The sequence below is a fragment of the Nuphar pumila genome, chromosome 16, assembly GCF_984573655.1.
Source record: "Nuphar pumila chromosome 16, dmNupPumi1.hap1.1, whole genome shotgun sequence".
Lineage (NCBI taxonomy): Eukaryota > Viridiplantae > Streptophyta > Magnoliopsida > Nymphaeales > Nymphaeaceae > Nuphar > Nuphar pumila.
In genome coordinates, this window is record NC_143264.1 from 36,340,068 (window position 1) to 36,365,906 (window position 25,839).

Consider the following 25,839-nt stretch of genomic DNA (forward strand, 5'->3'; position numbering starts at 1 on the left):
ATTCTGAATCAGGGTTTTGATTTTTAATCAGATTTAATCTAGATTTAAGTTAAACTTAAATGAAATGAAGTTTCAATTTCAATATTAACCTGATTTTGAATTTGGAGTCTCATTGGATTTCACTTTCAATTTTTGGAGTTTTATCAAATTTGGATTTTGATTTGGGAAATTGAATTCAAATTGGATTTGGATTTGAATTTGGATTTAATAAATATATTTTGAATATTATAATTGTATTTAAGCTTAAGTTTAACCTAAATAAAGATTTGATTAAATATCAATTCAAGTTTGAATTATAAAATAATTTGAATATTCATCAAAATTGAGTTTTGAATTTAAATCAAATTCAGATGTAATATATGTGATTCTTTAGAGTATTTATAATGAATAAAATAATAAGTAATAAATATTTTTATGAGAAAAAATATAAATTTGCCTAAGATAAATTATAAAAAATATCTAATAAAAAATTAAAGTTGATTATATTTGATTTTAGTGAAATTCGCATTCAAAATCAAATTTATAAAAATATTGAATTTAATAAAATAATTGGTAAATTTTATCAAAATAAAGTTGGATATGATTTCAGACGAAATTAAGATAATTTGATATGTATGTAATATAATTTCAATAAATTTGAATTTAGTTTCATAAGTTAAAATCTAATTTATAAAAAAATAAAGTACTAAAAATGACAATGGGTCCTATCGACCCTACTAGAAATTGTCTTCGAAATACATTTATGAGAAATTAGAATTTTAGAAAATAATACAATTAAGATATACAAATTTTGTTAGAAGTAGTTCTCATACATTTGAAAATAATTAGTGTTGCATTTAGAGTTATTCCATGTAAAACATAAATTCTACTTTTGAAAGAATTGAAATTCAAAATACTAATTTTATTAATTAGAAAATAATTAAGTGAAATAGAAATTTTGATTCAACTAAATTTAATAAACTTGTAGGAGTCCATAGGTGGCGGTCTCATCCTATGTGGCACTCATTTTCAACTTTAAAAATTTAAAATAAAAATAAAACTTAAAAATCATAGAGTTTTTAAAACTTACCAAAAATCAAGTGAGAAGAATAAAAGTCAAAAGTTGCCTTATTTCATAGGATAGCCTCCCAAGAAGGGGGAGTGTCCCATCCTAGAGTTTCTAGAGTCATGGCTAGAATAAGAAGAAAAATAGAAGGTGCCATGGGAAAAGGTAAGAAAAAAAGAGAGAAAAAGTATATATAATTTATTTTATTGACTAGTCAAACTTTCTTGCCAAGCAAACAAGTTTGAAAAGCCTTGAAAACACGAGAATGGAGAGGTTGAAACACCATGAGGGTCGACCAACCCATTTTCTTCTCATTAACATGGTATACCTTATGTGTTATAAAATATATATATGTATATGTAATGTATGTAAAAAGGGAAAAAAATAAGAAATAGAAAAATAGAAAGAAAGTCATGATTGAGATCAAGGGTTGAGATTAACCCAGCCCTTGACCTCACTCTAACCTCTATACAAGCATGGGCGGGTTTCAACTTCCCCATTTGCTCTTTTGAGATTTTTGGCTATCTTCCCCCCCTTTTCCCTCTTGTCCCCTCCTATACTTCTCCTTTCCCCTCTCTTCTTCCCTACATCCTCCTTGTGCTTTCCCTTTTGACTCAACTAAGAGGGTTTCTACATGCACGGTTGGAGCGTGGAGAGTACGTTGGTGCGGTCACCATACGTAGCGGGTGGCCAGTTCATGTACGAAGTTCATTTTTGCAAGTGTTGGAGGCATTTTCGCGAAACACCCAGCCAATTTCTGGCCTAACACCCGACCGATAAATCATTTGTATCTTCTTCATCCGAAGAAGTTTTTATGAAAGCTAACAAAATTTAAAATATTTTATAAAAATTTAAGCTTTGTTCATGGAATGAGCACGAAACTATGGCAATCGGAATAAAAAAGTATAGGCGTGTACTAAATCATTTGTATCTCTCCCGTTCGGAGGGATTTTTATAAACAGTTTATGACATCGAAAAGCTGACAAAATTTTCTGCAAAATATAAAAAATTTAGCTTTGTTTCACAACTATAAAATTTTGTGTAATGTAAGAGTCGGATACAATTTGAGTTTTCGCAAGTTTGAAACCGGTTCAAGACCCGGTTAGCGTATGCTTGTGAATTCTAAGTGTTTTATGTGTGCCTTTGCAAATGAATGACGTACTATTTATAGACTATTAAAAATAAGTTTTTTGCAAAAAATTAAGTACCCATTTATGAGGCGTGAACTAAATAATGTGTTAATGCACAAGCATACCTTCATGGCCTTTTGCTAATAAACAGGATGAATAGAGTCTGCCTTGTGATCGAATGCAATTGTTAATGGTTTATGCATGCTGAATTGATATTAATGACATGTACATGATGATGGTTGGATGCATTTAGTGGTTAAAAATCATTGCTTTATTTTGCATGAATGCTTAAATCCAAAATGAAAGTGAAAGTAAAGCATGTGCAATGATGCTTTAAATTAATGTTTTAAAAGTGTGCATCCATGGGCCCTGAAGAGGCTGAATCTCTAAGTTGGATTCATATGTGAGTATTGCATGCAATTATCAATTATTTAATTTAAAAAGTTTAACCATGTAACATTAAAGATCGATGCTTGCAACGAGAGGGCAAGTGATACTTTCGACTTCATGGGCAATGTTTTGAGTATAAAAGGTTGAACATTTTATAAATGTATGCTTGAATGCCCTGTAAGAATTTCATGCATATAATTTTGAAGTGTTTAATCTTAGTTGGGTGTATAAAAGATCGGATTAATACTTGTCTATTTATTTTAATTTATGTATTTTGAATATCTCTATCCTATTGAGACTTAATTGTCTGACCCTATTGATTTTAATTGTTTTTAAGTAGCGAGTGAGTTGACATGCAATGATAGGAGGTTGCGGCAGGGATCGAGCCAAGCCTTTTTCATCCCTTCGAGTGTTTTAGATTGCAAGCATTTATAAATGCTCAACACTTTGATTATTAATTCAATTTTTAAATAGATTGTTATTATTTAAATTTTGAGTTGTAATGGATTAATTATTCAATTATGGATGTTAATTTTTTAATTTAATGCATGTATGCTAAATGAATGTGATCGAGAAGTAAGATGCTAAGTTTTTGTTCTGTTTGGATTTCGGTTGTAGTTTTTATAAAACCATTTTTTTTAAAATTATGATTTTTGGGATACCAAATTTGAGGTATTACAACAAAACTCTCAAAACTCTAATCCCTAATTCATTAGAAACTTTCAATATGCCCAACTCCAAAAGGAGACGGCTAAAAATATGAAAGGGAATAAAACCTTCTTCGGTACATAAAGGAAAATCACAAAATAAGACAAGTCCATATCATTTTTCATCGAAAAAAAAAGTACCGTGAAAGTTACTTGGGCCAACTATTGAAACTGCTCCACCTTGCACTACTACTGGTTTGATAGGCTCATATCATTAATCAAGGATAGATGATTTGAAAGGAATCATGACTAGCACAAACTGTGCTTGGAAAAGCACATGGTAGAGAGCCAACTGCAGTCTCATTGGACCTTCATTTACGTACTCGTGTGGTGTTCAATTTATACACGATAACAATACTTTTGTTATCATGTCACTATTCAGGTTGGTTCAACAAACTTCCAACTTCACTCATGGAGCCTACATGAACTGTGATCATGCATGTCTGAGCCCACGTATGGTCCAGTCACGGGCCCCAGTGGGCCAGGTCTAATTCACTAGACCCTGGACCAGGACGCTCTGTAGAATCTGAGTGTCACCGTCTAAGCTTAGAGATAATTGCAAAAAAACAAAAGGCTATCCTCAATCCAATGTCATCTATTGCACATCTTAACCTTAACAAAGGAGAGAGAGAGAGAGGAGCTAAAAGTAGAGGTACTAAAATAAGATGGAAGCAGATCAGGTCATGGTGAACATGAGCGTTTTTGCATGAGCGTTTTTGCTCATGCCGACATCGTGGCCGTCTGTTTGCATTTTGGATGAATGCCACGTGGTTTTGTTGACTTTTGAGCTTTTAAAAATGCAAATCGGATGGCCACGATGTCAGCATGAGTTCACCATGACCTGATCTGCTTCCAAATATAAGATTGGCTATGAACGAATCATGTGTTTGAACCAAAAGGAACAGCTCGATGTAGGCTCCACTGCAGTGAGCCCACATGGTTTGGCCCTACCTCATTTTGCCTTGGCATTGCTGATTAATGTGGAAAGTAGGAAGACAGCACCACGAGTTTGCACTTTGCATTTGTGGTCTGTGGCCGCAAAAGCACCAAAAAGCTATGACCCTTACATGCAAATCAAATGCATGCTAGTCACATTATTGGATCATCTTTCCAAAGTAACCAAACTGCAGTTACGGTCATATTGTATATATAAACCCATCGTCAATTTATATTCCATTCCCACCGCACATCTCATATGGGAGCCGCGGGATATGTGACAGCAAACGCACATCCACCAAGTGAGCACATACAACAGGATCGAGTAGTGTAACTGCTCTCACTTTCGAGGTTAGCAAAGAAGACATCAATGAGCGGGTAGAACAAAGAAATTCAGGGATATAACTTGCCAAGATCTCCCGAACAGGTTCTAGTCACCACTCAGCTCATACCCTTGACTGGACATGGTCAAATTGATAGGATTGGATTGTGTTTTTTCAAGTACCAATTGAAACACATTATATATATATATATATATATATATATATATATATATATATATATATATATATATATATATATATATATATATATTTTTTTTTTTTTTAATCATAAAATTTTGGCGTTTTTTAGCCATTGATCTTGGAATCCCAAGAAAATCCCGCAGGCCGATATTCATTAAATTAAACATGTGGATCACATTTACAGTGTTAGATTTGATCAAAACAACTTGCAACAATGAGATCACCGTGTGTGGTACACATAGTTGATATTGGATCACGTTTGAGCATCCAATTGATGCATGTTTGTGTGTGAATGTTATATAATACAAAGTATGATTAGTCCATATAGAATTACTTCCATTTAGATCCGCGCCTTGACATATAGCAAATACACTCTTGATTTATATAAATCTTTTTCATTCTCTTTTTTGGGATAAGCCAAGGAAACCCACCCCACCCCCTACATTGGCTGACCTCCAGTTGGTAAAACCCTTGAGGTCCCCAAGAGAGTATACACCTAGCTTCGACCTTGTTTCAAACTTTGAAATCCCGTCAACTTGGTGACATTCACAATTCGTTCCTGCCAGATGAAGAGATCTCTTGTGGACTTAGATTTACATTGATCTAATCTATACTAAAGCAAAAACCTGGCATTTAGATCATGTTTTGCATGTCCCATTGACTATAATCTTCAACATGACGTTTCACTCATTTCTGGACCATTGTTGCATTCATGAACGATAAGCTGTTTGAATATTTTTCACAATTTTGCAAATTGAATTTTGAAACATATGGGCAATGGCTAAATTTGCTAGCATAGTAATTAAAATGCCAAAAAGCATAAAAACGGCTTCGAGCCTGTGCTCAACTTGTGACTTGTGAATGGAACACTGATCCCATCATTTGGAATAGGATGGTTCTATCATACATTCAATCCTATCCATCTAGCCATAGATTGGATGGTTAGGATTGAATGTATGATGGAACCCATCCTATTTCAAATGATTGGATCTGTGTTCCTTGTGAATGTCATTGAGTTGACAGGATGTCATAAGTTGAAAGTCTAAAGAGGTGTTTCTTGCTGCAAGGGTTTACTCCCGAGAGGGTGGTGTGTGTTCTCTTTCGAAGATGCACTAAATGCCACAATGCGTGTTGGGGGTCCGAATGAGCGCCACATATGTAAGCACATAGGGCTCGTATTCCCGTGTGTATTGGCATCACTTAGTATTGAAGTCCGGTGCGGTTGCAAAGACTTAAGTAACCCTTTCTTGTTATTCTTGCTATGAAACAATGGTTCGAGAAAATAACAAAAATGTCCTTCATTCAAAAAAAAGGAAAACAACGATTCAAAAAAAGGACAAAAATGTCCTCCATCCATAAAGTTGAGGATGATGTTGATTCTTCAAAGTCTAAACAACAAAACGAAACTGAAGCGCTCTCTCTTTCTTTTCTGTTTGAACTTTTCATCATCATCTTCTTCTTCTTCTTCTTTCTCCGTGAAACACTGTAAAACCCTTTCTCTCTCTCTCTCTCTCTCTCTCTCTCTCTCTCTCTCTCTCTCTCTCTCTCTCTCTATATATATATATATATATATATATATATATATATATATATATATATATATATATATATATATATATAAAAGAAATTAAGGGAGGCGAAGAGTCGACGATCTGATGGTGATCGTCATCCTCTTTCTGTTAATAGTGGCCGAAATGTTGCCCTCGTCTAGCGGGCAACCGACTGCGATGGCCCCTCCTCCGCCTTCGAGGGACACCTACAACGGAATCTTCCTTCAGTACACCTACAATGGAGTCTTTCAAAGTAGAATCTATCTACCCCCTACGTCGGCAATGCTTCTGATCAGTGTTATGCCTTCCAGGCCACCCTAACGTTGCTCAACACGGGCGTCGGGAATGGCATGTTCCACTCCGGTTTTCCCATCACGGACCTCAAGACTGCCATCAGAACGACTGGCGACTACAACCTAATCATGGCGAAGATCGTGTTCAAGGGGGCGGTGTTTGGCATTGCGATTTACGAAAATCGTGTCGCGCAAAAAAATGGCAAATCGCAAAATCGAGTAGATATTTATGAAAATCATGTAGCGAAAAAAATAAATGGCAAATCGCTATGCGATTTTCGTAAAATGCTATATCGCGTAGCGATTTACGAAAATCGCGTAGCGAAAAAAATGGCAAATCAGTAAATCGAGTAGCGATTTATGAAAATTGCGTAGCAAAAAAAAATTAGAAAATCGCGGGAAAGGGTGTTACAAAAACCTCGAGAAAGAAACAACCGAAGAAAACATATGAGCGCCACGATTAAACAAAACACAAGAAACATATGTGCACACCCGCGTCGGAGGGAGCCTCTAGACCCCCCTCCTGTAAGGGCAAAAACTCTGAATCAGGCTCCACAACTCATCAAGTTGAACCATGCTACAGTCAATGCGCAGGTCAGTCGGTGCTTGATAGAGCAGTGTAGGATCGTCTGCTGGATGTGCACAGAGGCAAAAAGAGAAAGGAGAGAGAGAGGGCTGATGTTCATGGCCTTCTTCAAGGGCGATTCCTTTCTCGGATAATCCTGCAGTGTAGGGACTGAGTCTTAAATAATCATCTTCGGGGTACTTAAGTCTTTGCAACCGCTCCTTTTCTAGAATCGTTGTTTTTATGACACCCATGGAAGAAAGGTTACTTAAGTATTTGCAACCGCACCAAACTCTGACTCTAACTGATGCTGACAAACATGGGGATACGATCCCCACATGCTTACATACGCGCTCATTGGGACCCCCGAACACGAGATGTAGCTAATGGCCGTCTTGGGGGGCAGGAGGAACATATAACCTGCTTAGTTTACTCCCTACTGAGCGGGAGAGACCACAAGAATTCCACCAACCAGATGGCTAGTGACTGGAAATGGAAAAGAAGAAGGGAGTGTTCTATCACAGCATAGCGTTGTTCATTTCGTATAATAGACTTTTCAGCTATTGCACGCACAAAACAATATATTCATTAAATATGTTTTAAGTACGAGCTCGACATAGATTCTGATGCGGCTCTTCATGGCATTTCTTGCCGTTCATCACAAAAGTGAACGGCATCCAAGGGCGATCCATCGATTGTTTCATTCATGGGATGGGCTAGAACCTAAGCCAAGTCTTTCAAACAAAGACTACAAAAACAGTCTAAGAAAAGGATAAACAATTGAAAAATCATGCCAAAGTTCACTTTAACATGTTTTTTTTTCTAAATATATTATCTGATTTCAACTTGATAATCTGCATCCAAAAACTGGGATTATTGGATCACTTTGCTTGGATGCAATTAAGTGCACCAAATCCTGAAACTATTAATAATAGAATTGGTAATGTTATTTTGAAAATGTTGTCATTCCAAGCGGTTATTTACCTGCTAGTAGACATGATTGTTAAATCTTCTAGAAGAGACGCTATATGAGGCAGATGAATGGGCGGATTGAAGGGTGTGTTACCGAATGAGTCGAATCAGTTGGATATTATTTTCCAATTTGCAAGGTTGCATTATTATCACTTTGTTAGAACTTGCTTTTCGGATTAAAATAGTTCTAGCAACCTCAGGGGCTGATGCTCATGTCATGAATTACAACCCCCTTCACTCTCAAGTGAAATACATGACACTATCTAGTCCTTATCCGATTGAAAAGCTCCAATTATTGATGGATTTCAAGTTCACCTTTTTTTAAGTACTTTTCAAAGAAACCAAGAAAGATCATTTTGCAGTGTTCAAAGGATTTCATCAAAATTGCACGATGTCGACCACCATTAATACATCGAACGGAGCAGTAATTGTTATGGACTTTCCACTTATTTGTCTCATCAGTTTTGTCCACAGAATTATTGCTAAGGTCTTAGTATCAAGGTTGATGATTATAATTCCCTCAAATTATAAATGACTCGCAAAGAGCTTAAGTAGAATCCATTGTATTACGGTGACACCACTCTCTTTCTCTCTCCTTGTAGTCTTCCACGTGACACCTCTCTCTCTCTCTCCTCGTCGTCTTACACATAACATCTCGGGTTGGGTTCCACATTGCACCATTATTACTATTATTTGTCCAGAGCTTCTCTTCAACACTGCTGGCTCTCTCTCAAATGCCTTTCATCTGGAAGCACCATGAATTCTCCTACTAAACATAGGCACCATTTCTCCACTCCCATCCTCCGTGCTGTCTCCGTCTCTCCAAAATGCCTTTACTCTTTAAACACCTGCAAATCCTCTCAAAAAGGTAAGTCTCTCTCTCTCTCTCTAAACTCAATTTCCACAGAAACACACGTAGATCATCCTCTCTCTCTCTCTCTCTCTCTCTCTCTCTCTCTCTCTCTCTCTCTCTCTCTCTCTCTCTCTCTCTCTCTCTCTCTCTCTCCAGATGGCTACAACTTGCCCACCAACACCAGTCGAGCGGCGTGGACCAAGAGACTGTGGACGCCTCCACCAGCAGCAGCATAGCCACACCAGAGTGCTACGCGTGCACTCAGCAGGGAACCCCCGCCTTCCACTCCGTCAGCTGCGCACACCGCACCAACGCCCTCCGCTGGGAAGCCAACGCCGGATCCTCCCTCGTCCCCTTCCACCAGCTCACTACCACCACCTCCGCCGATCATCCCCCTCTCCGCCGACGGTGGTGGCTCCTCGGCCCCCCGCTCGACCCGCGCAGCCCCGCCGTCCAGAGGAGGAACCGCGCGCTCCTCCTCCTCCGCGCTGCCTCCCTCGCCCTCGACCCGCTCTTCTTCTACGCGCTCTCCGTCGACCGGGGCCGCGCCGGCTGCCTCTACCTCGACGGTGGGCTGGCCACCGTCGTCACCGCCCTCCGAACGTGCGCCGACGCCATGCACGCTTGCCACATCTGGCTGCAGCTGCGGCTGGCGTACGTGTCGAAGGAGAGCCTCGTCGTGGGCTGCGGGAAGCTCGTGTGGGACCCGCGCGCCATCGCCTCCCACTACCTCCGCTCCGCCCGCGGCTTCTGGCTCGACCTCTTCGTCATCCTCCCCATCCCCCAGGTAATAATCGTACGTCTCAGCTTTATTTTCCAAATTTTATCGCGACATTTTCCCAAAGCCAACGTTCTCTTTGGGAGCCGGGAAGATATTTCTTAATTTTAACATTGTTCTTTTTTCTTATTAGTTTTCAGCTGTAAGCATGCCGAGATTTTTTTTTTTTTGCCAACATTTTTGGGAGAAAATCATTCTCCCTTGCCCAGAAATTCCCCGTCAAGATATTTGCTACCACTTAAAGGCCTGACGAGAATTGGATCTTTTCGAACCCGGCCTATTTATCCAGTTGGATATGGGAGGAATTTTTACCTGGCCTGATCCAAAACCTAGCAAGTTCATATTCGAGTCGGACCAAGTATGACTTAATCAGGTTTGGCCTAATCGGATTCAAATTCGAATGAAAAAAGATAAAACCAACCTGGATCCAATTCAAGCTTAAAATCCAGTATTCACCCTTAATCAGGTTAGGTTTCTACTCGGATCCGGGTTCAAGTTTGAATGCAAAAGTTAATATGAAACTTGGATCCGATTATTAATCTGATTCATATTTGACTATCAAACTCACCTAATGAACTCGGATTCGGGTCGGGATTCAGGTTGCACTGTGCTGTGAACTGTGATCCTTTCAAGAATGCCCAAAAGTGCCCTCGGTTATTTCTTTCCTTGCCGAGAATGGCCCCATTGTGGGGTTCACCTCTCAAGGCATTGAAAGGGCACAAAGACACAGTTGTCATACTTTGAGAAGTTTTGGAAGATGAATCACAGGATGATGAATGAGGTTGTCCTCGATAGCAGATCCTGTAAAACGCTGGACAGCGTTTACAACCACAAAACACACTCTCTGTGGGTTCCACTTGTACTGAGCTACAGTACAGTGGGGGTGGCTTTTGTGGTGTAAACGCTTAATCTCACCCAGCGTTTTACAGGATCCGCACTCGTTGTCCTCATGCACTTTACGAACCATCTAGAAAATGACCTTTCAGTCTAGAGCAGATTCAGGTCAAATCACTTTACATCTTCACCGTCCATTGCTTCATCCAGCAAGGACGTTACATTGTGGACGGTGAGGATGCCAAATCAATTTTCTAAAAGCACTTGATCTGCTCTCCTTTTAGTCTCGTCTTATTTCATATTGAATTCACAGTGACACGAATAGCGAAGAGGACTCGTTTTTTTTTTTTTTTGAAAACTAGGACACGATAAGAACAGAAAGGTTTTTTTTTTTTTTGATCGATAAAAAGTGTGCTTTTGATATTTAATATACAGGATGTTTTAGTATTGAAGTTATTATTAAAAACTAATAAGTCGCAAGGAAAGGGTCGTGTCGTGTCTACAAGGCACGGGCATGTCCTTTTGTGGAAGGCAGGCCCTTGTAACGAGCTCATGGGCTGTGGGTCTCTTGTATCAAGGTAGGGTGGCCAAGATCCCGATTTATGTGATCATGATATAAACTGGTGACCGATGTTCAAGGTGCCCAAGATCATGAACTCCACATTTTTTTTATTAGGAAGCATGTGGTGACGCAAACCGGCCTTTGATTTGTGATGTACCGAAGATCATAAGTCACAGATCTTGTTCTCGGGTTATATTGACCAGCAAAGATCATGATAAATTGAAGCAAATCGAAATTGTTAATTTGTTTTTTAGGAAATATTGAGAAATAAATAAAATTGTATAGTTTGTAAAATATAAGTAGATTAGTAACAGCCATATAAATTATTTTAAAAATGAAAAAGGCGAAATAAATTGCAATAGTGTTGCGATATGTTGGAAATACTTAATTTTGAAAATCTTGTGATATATTAGAAATAAGATGATTTAGTTTTGAAAATCTTGCGATATATTGAACATAGCGAGATTTAATTTTGAAAAATCTTCCAATATAATCAGGATTAGCAAGATTTTCAAAATCTAGAAATGTTTGCGATTGTGACCAAGATCGCGAGTTCTGATATTTTTCCAACTAGTCTATGCAGATCCTGATCTAAAATGGTGCAGTTCACAAACACGAAAAAGTTTGGATTTCATGAACTTTATCATGTTTTATTTCATATGGCATGTACAGATTGGACCTGTAAGCAGGCCGAGTTCTTGAACTTGAGCTGTCGTCGATTGAGCTCATGGCCTTCGTTTGATATTCATGAACTTGGTTGGCTTTAATGTGATCCACGAGAGCAAGAGACATTTGTACTTCAAGAACTTGGTCTGTTTTCTTTGACGCACATTTTATGTGACCAAGTTCATGAAACAGTACAAGGTTTTTTTTTTAATAGAAATGTTTTGAGTTCGTGAACTTGGTCATATTGTATTTGATGCCATGCATATCCTCAAAGCTTGATGGGTTACCCTCCCATCTATATTTTGCATCTGTGATCTGTCTGGGTCGGGAGACTTTGGAGATAATATATAACTCATTTTTAGAGCATGGTGAAGCCTACTAACCAGGCCCAGTCGAGTTTGGCTGGCTAAGTCTTGCGCAGGTTTGACAAGTCTCCAGATCTTGACCCATTCATTCAAAGTTCATCACAGCAGGTGCCTTTAACTGGAGGGGATCCATAAGAGTTTTGGTGCCCATGACCACACCCAGGGTTTATTTTGTAAGCGGTGGGCCATTAAGTGATCCAGTTCTCGGCAAGGGTTCCTCATCATAAATAAATAAAACTTTTTGTTTTTTGAAAGGCAAGCTTGGGTTAGGCCAACCCTACCAGTTATACAACTATACCATTGGGTTTCGAACCTGCAATGTCCCAACACAAGGTGAAATGCACTAGCTGCTCTTACCAGACAAGTGGAGCGCCCATTGGTAAAAAAAAGAAAAGAGAGAGAGAGAGAGAGAGAGAGAGAGAAAACTTTGCTAAGTGCTTTGGGCCAAGTACCTCCTTTTTCCTTGCTAACAGCAAAGTGTCAATACTTAACAGCTTCCAAACATGACTTGGCTAAGTGAGGACTTGGCTTGGCTCTTGTAAAAGGGTGCAATTAATGTTTATATATATATATATATATAGTAATGGGTCTGAGCTAAACCCATTTGGTGCTAATTAAACTGCATGCTAAATAGGGTTTTGAGCTTCTCCGGTGCTTTTTATGCGGTTTTGGCCCTATAAATGTGTTGGGCATGGTCGATTTACTAAGAAACCACACCTGGATCATGTGTTTCCGATGAAAAAAATGATGTTTAGAGCCTTAAAAATTTACAAAGATTTTGGACTACTGTTGATTTTTCGAACTTTACAAAAACCCACGTTGGATTCAAGAGCTGATCCCTATAAAATCAAGTACATAGATCACATCTGTAGGATCAGAATTTAAAAATAAAATGAAAAATGCCCAAAAAACCTATTTAGCATGCGGTTTAGCACCTACCCATATATATATATATATATATATATATATATATATATATATATATATATATATATATATATATATATATATATATATATATATATCCAAAACTTTAGAAAATGACTTGAGCACAAAGTATGACCAAGTTCAGAAACTCCAATTCTTTTACCACTTTAGCCTAGTTAGGACTTTGTGCAAGTGCTATACTCTCTTAGGAAAATTAAAAATTGCGTCAGTGAATCGCTACCATGTTTGCGACCTCTGGCGTCTCAACTGTTCATATCAATTGTTTGGTTCCAACTGGGTCCACTGATAGACAGACAATCCTAATTTGTGCACTAAAATTCAACTTGCGATCACATGGGGCTTTTCTCTTTTGTTGATGAGTCGATTTTTGTTGTGGTGCAGATTGTTATGTGGCTGGTAGTGCCAAAGTTGATAAGAGAGGAAGAGATCAAGTCCATCATGACCATCCTTTTGCTCACCTTCTTGTTCCAGTTCCTTCCAAAAGTATACCACACTGTTTTCCTGATGAAGAGGATGCAGAAGGTGACTGGCTATGTGTTTGGCACCATCTGGTGGGGGTTTGGTCTCAATCTCATTGCTTACTTCATTGCCTCTCATGTAAGTTAATTTTCTCCAAATTCATTCTATGGGGTATATGATATGAAGATATTAGCCTTGTGTTCATTAGTTTTGTCCGGGATATGGACCTTTGGATCTTTGTACCTATCCAATTTGTGTTGTCATGTCATCTTCTTATGGTCCAGTCCTTGCTGAATGAAATGTGGTCTCTGTCAAGTCTGAATGGTACTGGATATTGACCTGCCTGGTCTGGATCCAGTCCCCTCCAACATGCGGGTAGATACTTCTTCAAAATCCCACCACGGTCCACGCTTCGGTTAAGTCATCACTGCGGTCCACCCGCCAATCACATGGCAGCATTTTGAGTGGAGCCCGCATTGTGTTGCTGTGGGGCCCATTAGTTGTCCAAATTGCTTGGTCTTTCTTTTATGTAGGCCATGATTGAAAAAAATGTGGGTTTCACTCCAAGCCTAGTTCTAATTGTTTTGTTTTCATAGCAAAGATATCAACTTTGGCTGGTTGGTCCGATTCAGCATGACCAAAAGGCACTGGATTATCTTTCTGAAAGGTCCATACTAAAAAAGGAGATGGAAACCCAAAATACCAGTTTGCTGATTTTCAAAGATGATGGTCCAACACTGGAATAATCCAAACCACATGAAATTTATAGTAGAGTTTTGAATGCGGCTGACATGATGCTCAATTAGCTAACTTAGTTGACCTAAAATACCAGTTTGCTAGAACTAACAAAGATTATATGCAATTTAGTTGACCTAGTTGCTCTCAGTATGCATGCATACACACACATAAGATACACTAGATGCATACACACTACAACAAAGCAGTGGATTAGCGACGACCTCATTCCGTCTCTATTCCGTTGCTAACCGAATTAGCGACAGATTTTGCGACGGGATATATTTCGTTGTTATTTTCATAAATTTCATTGATTATAGCGATGGATGTGTTTCTCTCGTTAATCCGTCGCTAACTAGCGATGAAATAATTCTGTCACTAATCACCTATTTTCTTGTAGTGACATGCACAGACACATTTATGCATGCATTGGATATGCTCACTCATGCTTGGCACTTGGATGCTTTCACTTGTACATTCAAAAGAAAACTGGGATAAGCTGAAAATGTTGTGGTCCACAATGTTAGAAAATTGTTCTCAGAATAGGTGACTTGTAGAAGAATGGATATAGATCAATGGCTTGAAGGCATGCTGTGAAGCATCTCTTAAAAGTGACAGTTGCTCCCACCAGTATAGATCCGAGTACAGCAGGGTACGATGCGACTTTGCTTCTGCATCTACTTGTACTATGCCGACTTCCTTCTAGGCTAGGAAAGAGAGCCACGATGACACAACTATTGAGCTGCGAGAGAGAGAGAGAGAGAGAGAGAGAGAGAGAGCATAACCATAAGGTGTCTGCGACCAAGCACGTCTAGGATATTAATAGGCATGAGGAGATGCCCTAGGCATCCCTCCATATATAAACACCCCAATGCATATTAATAACCGGGACGTTGGAAACCAAAAGATGCACTCTGTGTAAAATAAAAAGAAATTTATTAATTTCTAGTACTCATTTTTATAAGTTCAAAAGATAAAAATAGTAATAGCCAACGTTTAAAGTCAAAACCCTAGACTGGACCGAACCAATCCAAATCCAACGTCCAAAGTTCAAAGTTTCCATTAACAAGCCCCCCATTTCAAAGTTCCAACTAATAAGCCCCAAGTGTGTTAATTCAAAGTCCAATATTGTTTTGACAAAAAATAACAACACATAATCCCTTATCCTGACGTATACTGGATAAGTGGGTGTTTTGAATATAAGGTCTTTCAAAACTTTTTAATGCTAGTGGAACTACTATTACTCAGGAAACATGTGTAGGTTTGGATATGTCTGATGATGATGATAGAGTAATTACTAGTAGCATGTTTCTATATCTATCTAAAATTCAAAGATTCATAAATGAATTTGAAAGCATCTCATAATGCTTGCTACTTGCTAGTGCATACATAGAACTAAAGTTTTCACATCATTAGGTTGATGATCAACTTAACTAAGTGATCTTGGGATCAAATCTCACACTTTTCAACTAGCAACACTATAGTACTGCAATCTGATGGGTGCTGCATTTTTAGGTGGCTGGAGGATGCTGGTACATTCTTGCGATCCAACGCGTCGCATCGTGCTTACATCAACAGTGTCAGCTGAACAGCACGTGTCATGTGAGGCCCTTGGCATGCTCCAAGGAGATTTGCTACAAGTTGCCGGAGACATTGAGTCTCATGGAGCTTCCATGCTTTGATAATCAGACTGCATCAGCAGTCAGGGAACTTCCGGCCTGTCTTGAACCCAACAGTCCATTTCGTTATGGTATCTATAGAACAGCACTACCAGTCATCACAAGTGGTTCTTTGGCAGTTAAAATCCTTTATCCAATCTTCTGGGGCCTCATGGCTCTAAGGTACGCCTTCTTTTCAAAAACATAACATTGATGCATCCAGTCAGCTACTCAATTATTGGTAGTTTTATCCTTTAACATGATACTGAGATAGCTAGTCTAAAATGACAGAATAGATTGATGATATGTACAAATCCACAAGAAGTTAATTGAATGATGCCATGTTAACAGAGTCATGGTACTTTTGAGATAAACAAAAGATGAGATTTTTTTTATTTTGATTTCTGGAAAGGCGGTACTCTCTTCTTGAAATATTCCAAGAATTGAAAATTTTCATCAAGTATTGTGCATCACTTGAAAGTTGAAACGTGACTCGATCCATGAAGAAAACCTTTTGAATTATTTCATTGCTAAATCAACCCATGGGGCCCTTAGCAAGCGAAGCTGTAATATTTTCTTGCTCATGCATCTGTTTGGTGAGAAAATATGTACGTACACTTACCCGTAACCCGCATATAAAGCCCCGTTTGGATGACGGGGGGTTTAAACCTGTGTTTTGAAAAACCTAGGTTTTGCTTCAAACCAGGTTTTTGGCTTCTGATTTTTTGGATGACACAAAACTTGGTTTTTCAAGTTTTTAAATTTTGTTAACAGAAAATGGTCAAAATCAAAACAATTAAAAAAAATAGATGACAGCCATTTTCTGGCCAATGGCTGGCCGGAAATTGGCCAGGATGGCACTAGCTGAAACAGCCAGTGGCCAGATGTTCTATGAAATATAAAACAAAAGGAAAATTTTCCTGGCAATTTTCCGACCATCCACCGGCTAGAAAATGGCCGAGATGGCGTCATCGTGCTAGCTGAAGTCATCCCAGCCGATAGATGGCTAGAAAATGTCCAAACGCGACATTCAAGAAAAAAATATTTCTTCTTCAATGATAATTTCAGTAGTACAATACAGAAAATTAAGCTACATATATGTACACGGTTTGGAAAATAGTAGACTCAACATTTGAAGCTAGGCAGTTGCCTTGCGTTAGCTTGTTTCCACATTTGACGTTGGACGAGCCTTGCGTTAGTGTGTTTTCACATTTGACGAGCCTTGCATTAGCCTGTTTCCACATTTTGATACTGGACGGTTGTGTTGCCACCTGTTTCCACATTTGTTGCTAAGATTGAGTTGGCTCACGATATTTGTGGGACCGAATATCGTGAGGCTCTATCTGTGAACCCTAAGACTCCTTCAAGTTGAAGTGTGCAAATCTGTAACACCCAACTTGCGAGCAAGAAAATTGAACCGATCCTTGCCAAGGGGTTTCGTGAAGATATCAGCTAACTGAAAGTTAGTGTTAACTTGAGCTGTGGAAATGAGGCCAGCTTGGATCTTGTTCTGAATAAGGTGGCAATCAAGTTCAATATGTTTAGTACATTTGTGAAAAATCGAGTTGGACGCAATGTGAAGTGCAGCTTGATTATCATAGTTTAATTGCATGAGCTGAGGATGAGAAAAAATAAGATCATGTAGAAGTGCTTGTAGCCATGGATCAATATTTGGCCTCGGCGGACGATCTTGACATGATAGGTTGTTTCTTAGTCTTCAAAAAAAGTTGTTTTTTCTCGATATGGTAAAATAGTCGGCGGTGGACCATCGAGTCATGAGACTGCTTGCCCAATCAGAGTCACAATATGCCACCAATTGAAGATCATTGTGAGAGGATAAGAGAATATCTTTGCCAGAATTGGATTTTAGATATCGAAATACCCGAATGACGGCATCATAATGAGGAATACGTGGTTGGTGCATGAATTGACTAAGAATGTGAACTGAATACTGGGTTGTATCTTCCAATAGTTTGCCTTGATCGACAGTCAATCAAAGCTTTTGATCCATATGAAAATTTGTGGGCCGAGCTCCAAGAAGGCCCACATCGTCCAAGATGTCCAGAATATATTTTTGTTGACTTAAAAATATGCCCTCGAGGCATGTGCAACTTCGATGCCCAAAAAATATTTCAAATTGCCTTGCTCTTTGAGATGAAAATGTGTGTGTAGAAATTTCTTCAAGTGGGCGATGAATGGTTCATCATTACTTGTGATGACAATATCATCAACATACACTAGAACGGCTGAAAATTGTGTTCTTGTTTTGTGAGTAAAGGGGGAATAGTTCACCTTGGATTGTAAAACCCAACAGTTTTTAATGCAAGAGACAACTTGCTAAACCAATTGTGGGATGATTGTTTCAAGCCGTAGATCGATTTTTGAAGCCAACACACTTGGTTCTCCCCCTCACTTAAAAATCCCAGTGAAAGTTGCATATATACTTCCTCATCAAGGTCTTCATGTAAAAATGTGTTGCTTACTTCAAGTTGGTGTAAGTTTCAGCCTTTGATGGCAGCACATGCTAGTAAACAATGCATAGTAACAAGTTTTGCCATTGAGGAAAATGTCTCGTGATAGTCAAATCCCTCAATTTGAGTGACCTTTGGCCACCAAAGCGAGCTTTGTACCACTCGACGGATTCATTTGCCCAATGTTTCACCTTGTAGACCCATTTGCACTCAATGGATCACTTATCTGGTAATAGGGACATAATTGTTCAAGTGTCATTGTCTTCAAGGGTTTTGATTTCTAAAGGCATATTTTGCCAATGGAGACTCTTTACCGCTTCGCTATAGTTGTGAGGTTCTCTCTCAGAAAGAATAGCACAAATAAATGCTAAATGAGGAGTAAATTTGTGAGTAGGTAGAAAATTAGCAATGAGGTATGGTGTACTTGAAGAAAGTTGATTGTTGGAACCGGGTAGAGTGCACTTGGGCTGAGTATAGGCAAATGAACACACATATTCGAAGAGATAGTTGGGACACTGGTGTGTTCGGGCATATCTACGCACAGAAACATGGTGGTGTAGGACTTGGATGAAGAATTGGTGGAGTTGGTGAAGCTGTATCATCGTGAGACTCATTGACGAGACCAAGTGGTGTGGCAGGTGGTGGCTAGAAATCAGTGATGGGTGACATAATTGGTATGTGTAGGATAGGTTTTGTTAAAGGTTGGTTGGGAATGGACGTTTGAAATGGAAACACGTCCTCATGAAAAGTAATGTCAGAACTAGTGAAGATGTCATGATCGTCCAGGTCATAAAGGCGATATCCACATTGCCCAAATAGATAACCAACGAAAATGCGGTGTTTGGCTCTTGAAGAAAATTTATCCTTGGATGCATTCAAATTATGAGCATAACATAGACATCCGAAAACACGCAAGTGATTATATTTTGATGTGTTTTAAAAAAGAGTTTCATAGGCATTTTGTTGTGTAAAATGGGAGTGAGCAGGCGGTTAATAAGGTAAGTGGATGACAGTGTTTGTGTTCGACTCTAGCATTTTTTGGGGGGGTCCCAACACAGGTTCGTTGATGATCTATACCATTTTGGTGAAAATAAGTTTGAGTCACATGTAAAAGAAATTATGTTCCATTGTCAGTACAAATTTTCTTTACTTGTGTGTTGAATTGGGTTTTGACTATGGCAATGAATTTGGTTAGAAAATAGTATGTTTCTGATTTGTACTTCATTAAATAAAGTCAAGTGCAACATGAAAAATTGTCTACTATGGTAAGAAAATAATGTGCACCTGTGTGTGATGGTGTAGCATAAGCACTCCATATGTCACAATGAATTAAATCAAAAGGTGAATCATTTTTATTTGTGCTAACCAAAAATAGTAAATGAGTTTGTTTTGCTCTATGACATGCATCACAAAATGGTTCAAAATAAGGAGTAATGTTAGAGTCAATACGTGATGATGAAAGAATACGATCTTTGGCGGGGTGTCCAAGTCGCATATGCCAAATGCGAGAATTAGAAAGAGATCCAGCATAGAGGGCTTGATTACTTAGAATATTTAAAAGATGGTATAGCCCGTCCTGCATTCTACCTACTCCAATCAGCTTCTTCGATGAAAGGTCCTGAAAAAAATAGAATGTTGGAAAAAATATCGCAGCATATTGCAACGATTGAGTTAGTTTACTTATGAAAATAAGATTGAAATGGAACTTTGGAATGCAAAGGACATTTGAAAGTTTGAGATTGGGTGATACCAAGGTGTCACCTATATGAGAAATCATCAAACTTTGACCATTTAGAAGATTAACCAATTTTGCTTTTATTAAGGTCTTCACATTACTTAAAGAATGAAGATGGGAGGTCATGTGATCAGAAACATCAGTGTCTATGATCCAAGGAGGTCATATTGTTAACAGGATCGAGAGAGACATTACCTGCAAGATTAGTAGAAGCTGGTGTGGAGTCCCTATTGACGAAAGCAAGGAATTGTTTGAATTGCTCCTTGAATATATGTGACATATTGTGGTCAATATTAAGTGTGAGTGTGGCACCTTATGTCGACCCATTGGGAGTAGTGAGAGGAGATCCAAACTTTTGATCAGTTGTATTGGATCTTTGTTTTGGTCTTTTAATGAGTGCCACATTGGATGAGCTTCCTCCTTTAGGATGATTTGAAGGATAATCATGTAGGGCATAACATTTGGATTTGTAATGTCCAAGCATGCCACAATGATCACATTTGAGCCGGTTTCAGTTTTTTCTTTCGAGGTTGCGGCCATTAGAGACGGACTTGGTTTGAGTTTGAGTATTTTCTCTGATATAGAACACTGCAGATTCAGATGAATTACTCACAGGTTGAAATAAACGTTGTTTTTCTTCTTGAATAACCATGGAATACACCTTATTGATGTTTGGTAAGGGTTGGGTGACGAGGATTTGGCTTCGAATATTGGTGTTGAAAAACTTTCTCCTATTGTTAGATGATGTTTTTTTCTTTGAACACACCACATGTGCATATAGAGACTCCAGAGTAAGATATAAGTTCATCCCATAAGGCTTTTAGGCTGGTGAAATAGGTAGACAAGGACAGTTGTTCTTGTCGATGTTCCATAATTAATTTCTTTAAATGAAATATATGAGTGGCATTACCTTCAGAGAACCTCTCCTCAAGATCGACCCATACATCTCTTGTTGTCTCGGCATAGATGCAATGTCTTTTGTTAATGCGTTTAGTAGCCATGATAGGATCATGCCATTGCAATGACTCTATTGTGGCCATTCAGGAGGGGGTGGGAGATGCTTTCATCTACAAACTCATACTTGTTTTTCGCGCTTAATAACATTTTCATGTCTCGCTTTCACGTTAAATAGTTGTTCCCGTCTAATTGGGCTGACACTATAAGACTGCGCCGGGATTATCGGAATGGTGGATATGATAATGGAGATGAATCTGCATCTCTTTCATGGTTCTGAACATTGGTTGGTAGACTTTCACAATCCATGAGAACCAAAAAATATGATGTAGAGGAAATAATCGACTGAGTGTATTCTGAAGCAGTGGATGGCCACACACATCAACGGAATGTGTAGTGCTGCAGTGAGATAACGCCTGATTGAACAGAAAATGTTGGAGATGGCAGAGACGTTGCCCAACAAACAACGTACCGGGCAGATCAATTCGAGCAACAAAAAACAACCTGCTCTAATACCATAAGAGACGCGATGTTAAGGAGAAAATTATTTCTTCTTTAATGATAATTGTAGTAGTACAATACAGAAAATTAAGCTACATATGTGTACACGGTTTGGAAAACAGCTGGCATTTTGACGCTGGGCAGTTGCCTTGCGTTAGCCTGTTTCCACATTTGATGCTGGACGGTTGTCTTGCCAGCTGTTTCCACATTTGTTGCTAAGATTGAGCTGGACCGAATATCATGGGGCTCTATCTATGAACCTTAAGAAAGAAAGGTGAAAATCTAAAAAAAAAAAGACGTTTTCCAGATATTTCTGGCTAATCAAAATGGCCTGACATTGGCTGGCCAGTGTGAAGTTGCAGCGTTGTTGAGGTTGAACCCAATAAACTGGGTTTCACTTTGAAAAAACTAGCAGCAACAGTTTTTTCAAAACATAGTTAAGACCAGGTTTTGACAAAACCTGGTTTCCATGGAAACCAGGTTTGGTGGCCCCAAGTTCCAACTTGCATGCACAGGCCCCAAAAATGATGTTTGAACCGACATTTCAAGCCTCCGCATGTAAAATCCTTCCTTAATTACGAATTTACAGTATATCAGTTTCTATCGTGTGTGTGTGTGGAAATAATTTGTTTGTTTCTCTCTGTTTTTTCTTGTAGCACCTTTGGTAATGATCTGGAGCCAACAAGCCAATGGTTAGAAGTGATATTCAGCATAACTATAGTGCTCAGTGGGCTGCTTCTCTTCACTTTGCTCATTGGAAATATTCAGGCAAGTATTCTTACAAGTTTGGTAAAAAAATTAGGTTTAGTTGGTGCAATAAATGAAAAGAATCAAATAAGTTTTGGTTCCCTTCTGAATAGAGTGGATTCGAAAGACAAATTTGTATTTAAGTTAAGCAGTTATATCTAATATTGTAGCATTGATGGTGAAGATCCAATTTAGCAATTACCACTTTTGTACTAGTAGAGTAATTTGATTCTAATTAGGAATGATCATCCCTTGAATGGAAAAGATTTTCCATATTTGAAAAACTTATTCAATATTTCTGTAAAAGCAAAATTGTTCTAAAAACCCCTCTTTCAGCTTTTCTTAATATATTAATTATTCTTAAATTATTTTTGATACTCCGCCATGGCAGATTGAATGAAGAGGTATTTGCTTTTATAATATAGATCAATAAAATTACCTGAGTGCAAGGTGAATTAGTTTGTGTTAATGGAATAACTTTAGCCTTTTACATAGTGTGAACTAGGCTAACTGGCAGGGTCACCTGGTCCCAGACCTCACTCAATCAAGTCGATCAAGCACTAACCTATATCTAGTCAGTGATTTGGTCTGGTCTTGGCAAAAATTATACACAAGCTTAACGATGTTCTAAGATATTCTCGGTTGAGTTGGTTGCTACAAGACCAATTTGGTCTTGTTGTCTTGAGCTAAAGGGGCATGATACATGACGCTTTATAGGTATTCTTGCAATCAGTGATGGCAAGGAAGAGGGTGATGCAGCTGCGAAGTCGAGACATAGAGTGGTGGATGAGGCGGCGGCAATTGCCTTCAAAACTCCGGCACAGAGTCCGACATTATGAGCACCAAAGATGGGCAACAATGAGAGGCGTAGACGAGATGGAGATGATCAAGAACTTACCTCAGGGGTTGAGACGAGATATCAAGCGCCATCTCTGCCTGGACCTCATCAAGCAGGTGTGTGTGTGATAAGATATGAATCCAGTTTTCTCAAGCCTTGAAAATACCCAAGCTGACCTGATAAGCTTATGGACCAACTGAGTTTGGTCCAACCTTGGCTAGGCGCCAGTCTATTGCCAACATTAGAATGTTACACCCATATAAAAAGTTGGTCTAAATTTTTTGTTTCTTATTTGTTAATCAGGTTCCATTGTTCAGCAATCTGGATGATCTAATCTTGGACAACATATGTGACAGGGTAAAACCCCTTGTTTTCTCCAAGGATGAGAAGGTAAGGCTTTAAAGCTATGTTTTTTATAGCACATGAAATGCAACCAATATCATAAATTCTAAATTTCCTCCTCAGACATGTTTTATTCAACATGAAAAGTTTAGGAACCAACCTTTTTTGCCATTAAGGAGACACACACATGCACCGTGCACATGCGCACGTGCATATGCGACTGAGTTTTAAAATTGAACAGATCATCCGTGAGGGAGACCCAGTGCAGCGGATGGTATTCATTGTACATGGGCATCTAGAAAGCATTCAGAGACTGAGCAAAGGGATGATTGGTACATGTAAGCTACGTCCAGGCAACTTCCTTGGTGATGAGCTCTTCTCTTGGTGCCTCCGGCGCCCTTTCGTCGATCGCCTCCCTCCGTCGTCTGCCACATTCATCTGCCTTGAGCCCACTGAGGCCTTTGGACTCGATGCAACCGATCTCAAATACATCACGGAGCACTTCAGATACAAATTTGCAAATGAAAGGCTCAAAAGGACTGCAAGGTGCACAAATCTGCTCTTGAAGATCCACGTATGCTCTTGGACATTCACATACATGTGTGTGTGTGTGTGTGTGTGTGTGAGTGAATTTTGATAAGTTCATAACCATTAACATCACTACCGCTGCCGCTAAGAATGTTATTGTTCATGAATTCAATCACATTTCATATGATGCTGAACATGTTACTTTGGAAAATCTTAAATTTTAATGGATTAACATACTAGTATAGGACCTTCTCTTGGGTTTCAATTTTACATGTGTTGGATAAACCTTATGATCAATTTATATGTTATTTGACAAATTTTATATTTAATCAGGTACTACTCCTCTACTTGGAGAACCTGGGCTGCTGTTAATATACAATTAGCTTGGAGACGGAATCGTCAAAGTTCCAGGCAAGAGATTCAGGTACTGGAAAATGTAGATGATGAAAGAAGACTGCGGCATTATGCTGCCATTTTCTTGTCACTCAGGCCACATGATCACCTTGAGTAGAACCAAATGAAAGGCTATGGCCATTGTGCTATTACAATCAATGGGCCAACACTTGTTCCTGCTCACTGTTATGGGAAATTCAGCAAAATATTGGATTTCCATTGCCCATTCCATCAGTTATCAGCCTTGGAGCAATCAGGATCAGCGAAAGAATTTCTGGCCGCTCCTATATCCCTGATCAATGGCTATTATGTGGCCTCATTGTAAATATATGCACAGTAAGGGCTTGTGAGAGTTACTGGTGGAATTCGCTGGAGTTTCATGAATCAATGATTCAGTAACAAGGACAGCGAAGGTTGATTGTCATTTCTCTTTAGAGAGACCTTTTCAAAATTGAGAAATAAAAGAAGCCAATTTGGCAAAGGAACTACTATGCAATTGTAATGTATTAGGTAAGTGTGCTTGGAATAGAATATAATTAAGATCGGTGAGCTCACTTGGGAAGCTGAATAGCTTGATTTTTATAAGGGTAAACAGGCATTGCCCTGAAAAGGCCAATAAAGAGAATCCATATTGAGGTAAGATTGTGTAGAGATGGTGGCAATTAGCAAGAACGATGACAGTTAGCATTAGGGGTTATTCACAAAAACATACTCAAAAACATTTTATAATCCAGCTTCATACCCAAAAGATTTGATAATTCAAATACATACCTCAATTATTTTTTTGCTAACCAGAAGCATAGGTCTTCAGTTCTTAAGTTGGACATTCCTGTTTTCAATCAAATTCATGATTTTACCTTTTAAGAAAAATGTTGGTTTTACCTGTATTTGTCTTTTCTCTTTATCTCATAAGGTAAAATGGGCATAGAAGAGCAAGTTTAATGAGGGTAAAACTGGTCTAATTGTGAATCTATCAACTACTGGTTAAAGGGATAATCATGACCAGGAGTATGAATATGAATAGCTGAAGATACAAATTTTGAAATATAAGTTCTTGTAGGTATGGTTTGAATTATCAAAAAGAACAGGTATGCTTTTTTGTAAATAACCCTAGCATTAATCCACATACATTAAGTACCATCCACATTAAAGATGTGTGGCATCTACAATTTTCTTTAGCATAAAATTGGTTCAACTGAATAATCACAGACCAAAATAGTGGTGCTATCGTATACACCCAACACGGTCAAGACCAAATATTTGAGAAATGGACAGCATGCATTTGAAATATGACGGACTAAGCAAGATTTTTGCAGACTTAACTCTATTTTTGCATTTTTACAAGGAGGAACTGCTAAAG

At 38.6% G+C, this 25,839-nt stretch overlaps 1 protein-coding gene across 1 annotated transcript; it reads left to right on the top strand.

Moving 5' to 3' along the window:
• Window positions 1-8,750: 8,750 nt before the first annotated feature.
• DND1 (Cyclic nucleotide-regulated ion channel family protein) lies at window positions 8,751-24,960 on the top strand. The gene is made up of 9 exons (XM_089991254.1): window positions 8,751-8,980; window positions 9,122-9,752; window positions 13,500-13,715; window positions 15,828-16,153; window positions 22,288-22,399; window positions 23,096-23,332; window positions 23,520-23,606; window positions 23,800-24,104; window positions 24,420-24,960. Exons 1-9 carry the CDS (start codon window positions 8,940-8,942, stop codon window positions 24,595-24,597), a joined length of 2,133 nt encoding a protein of 710 aa, XP_089847380.1. The 5' UTR covers window positions 8,751-8,939; the 3' UTR covers window positions 24,598-24,960.
• The last annotated feature ends 879 nt before the right edge of the window (window positions 24,961-25,839 follow it).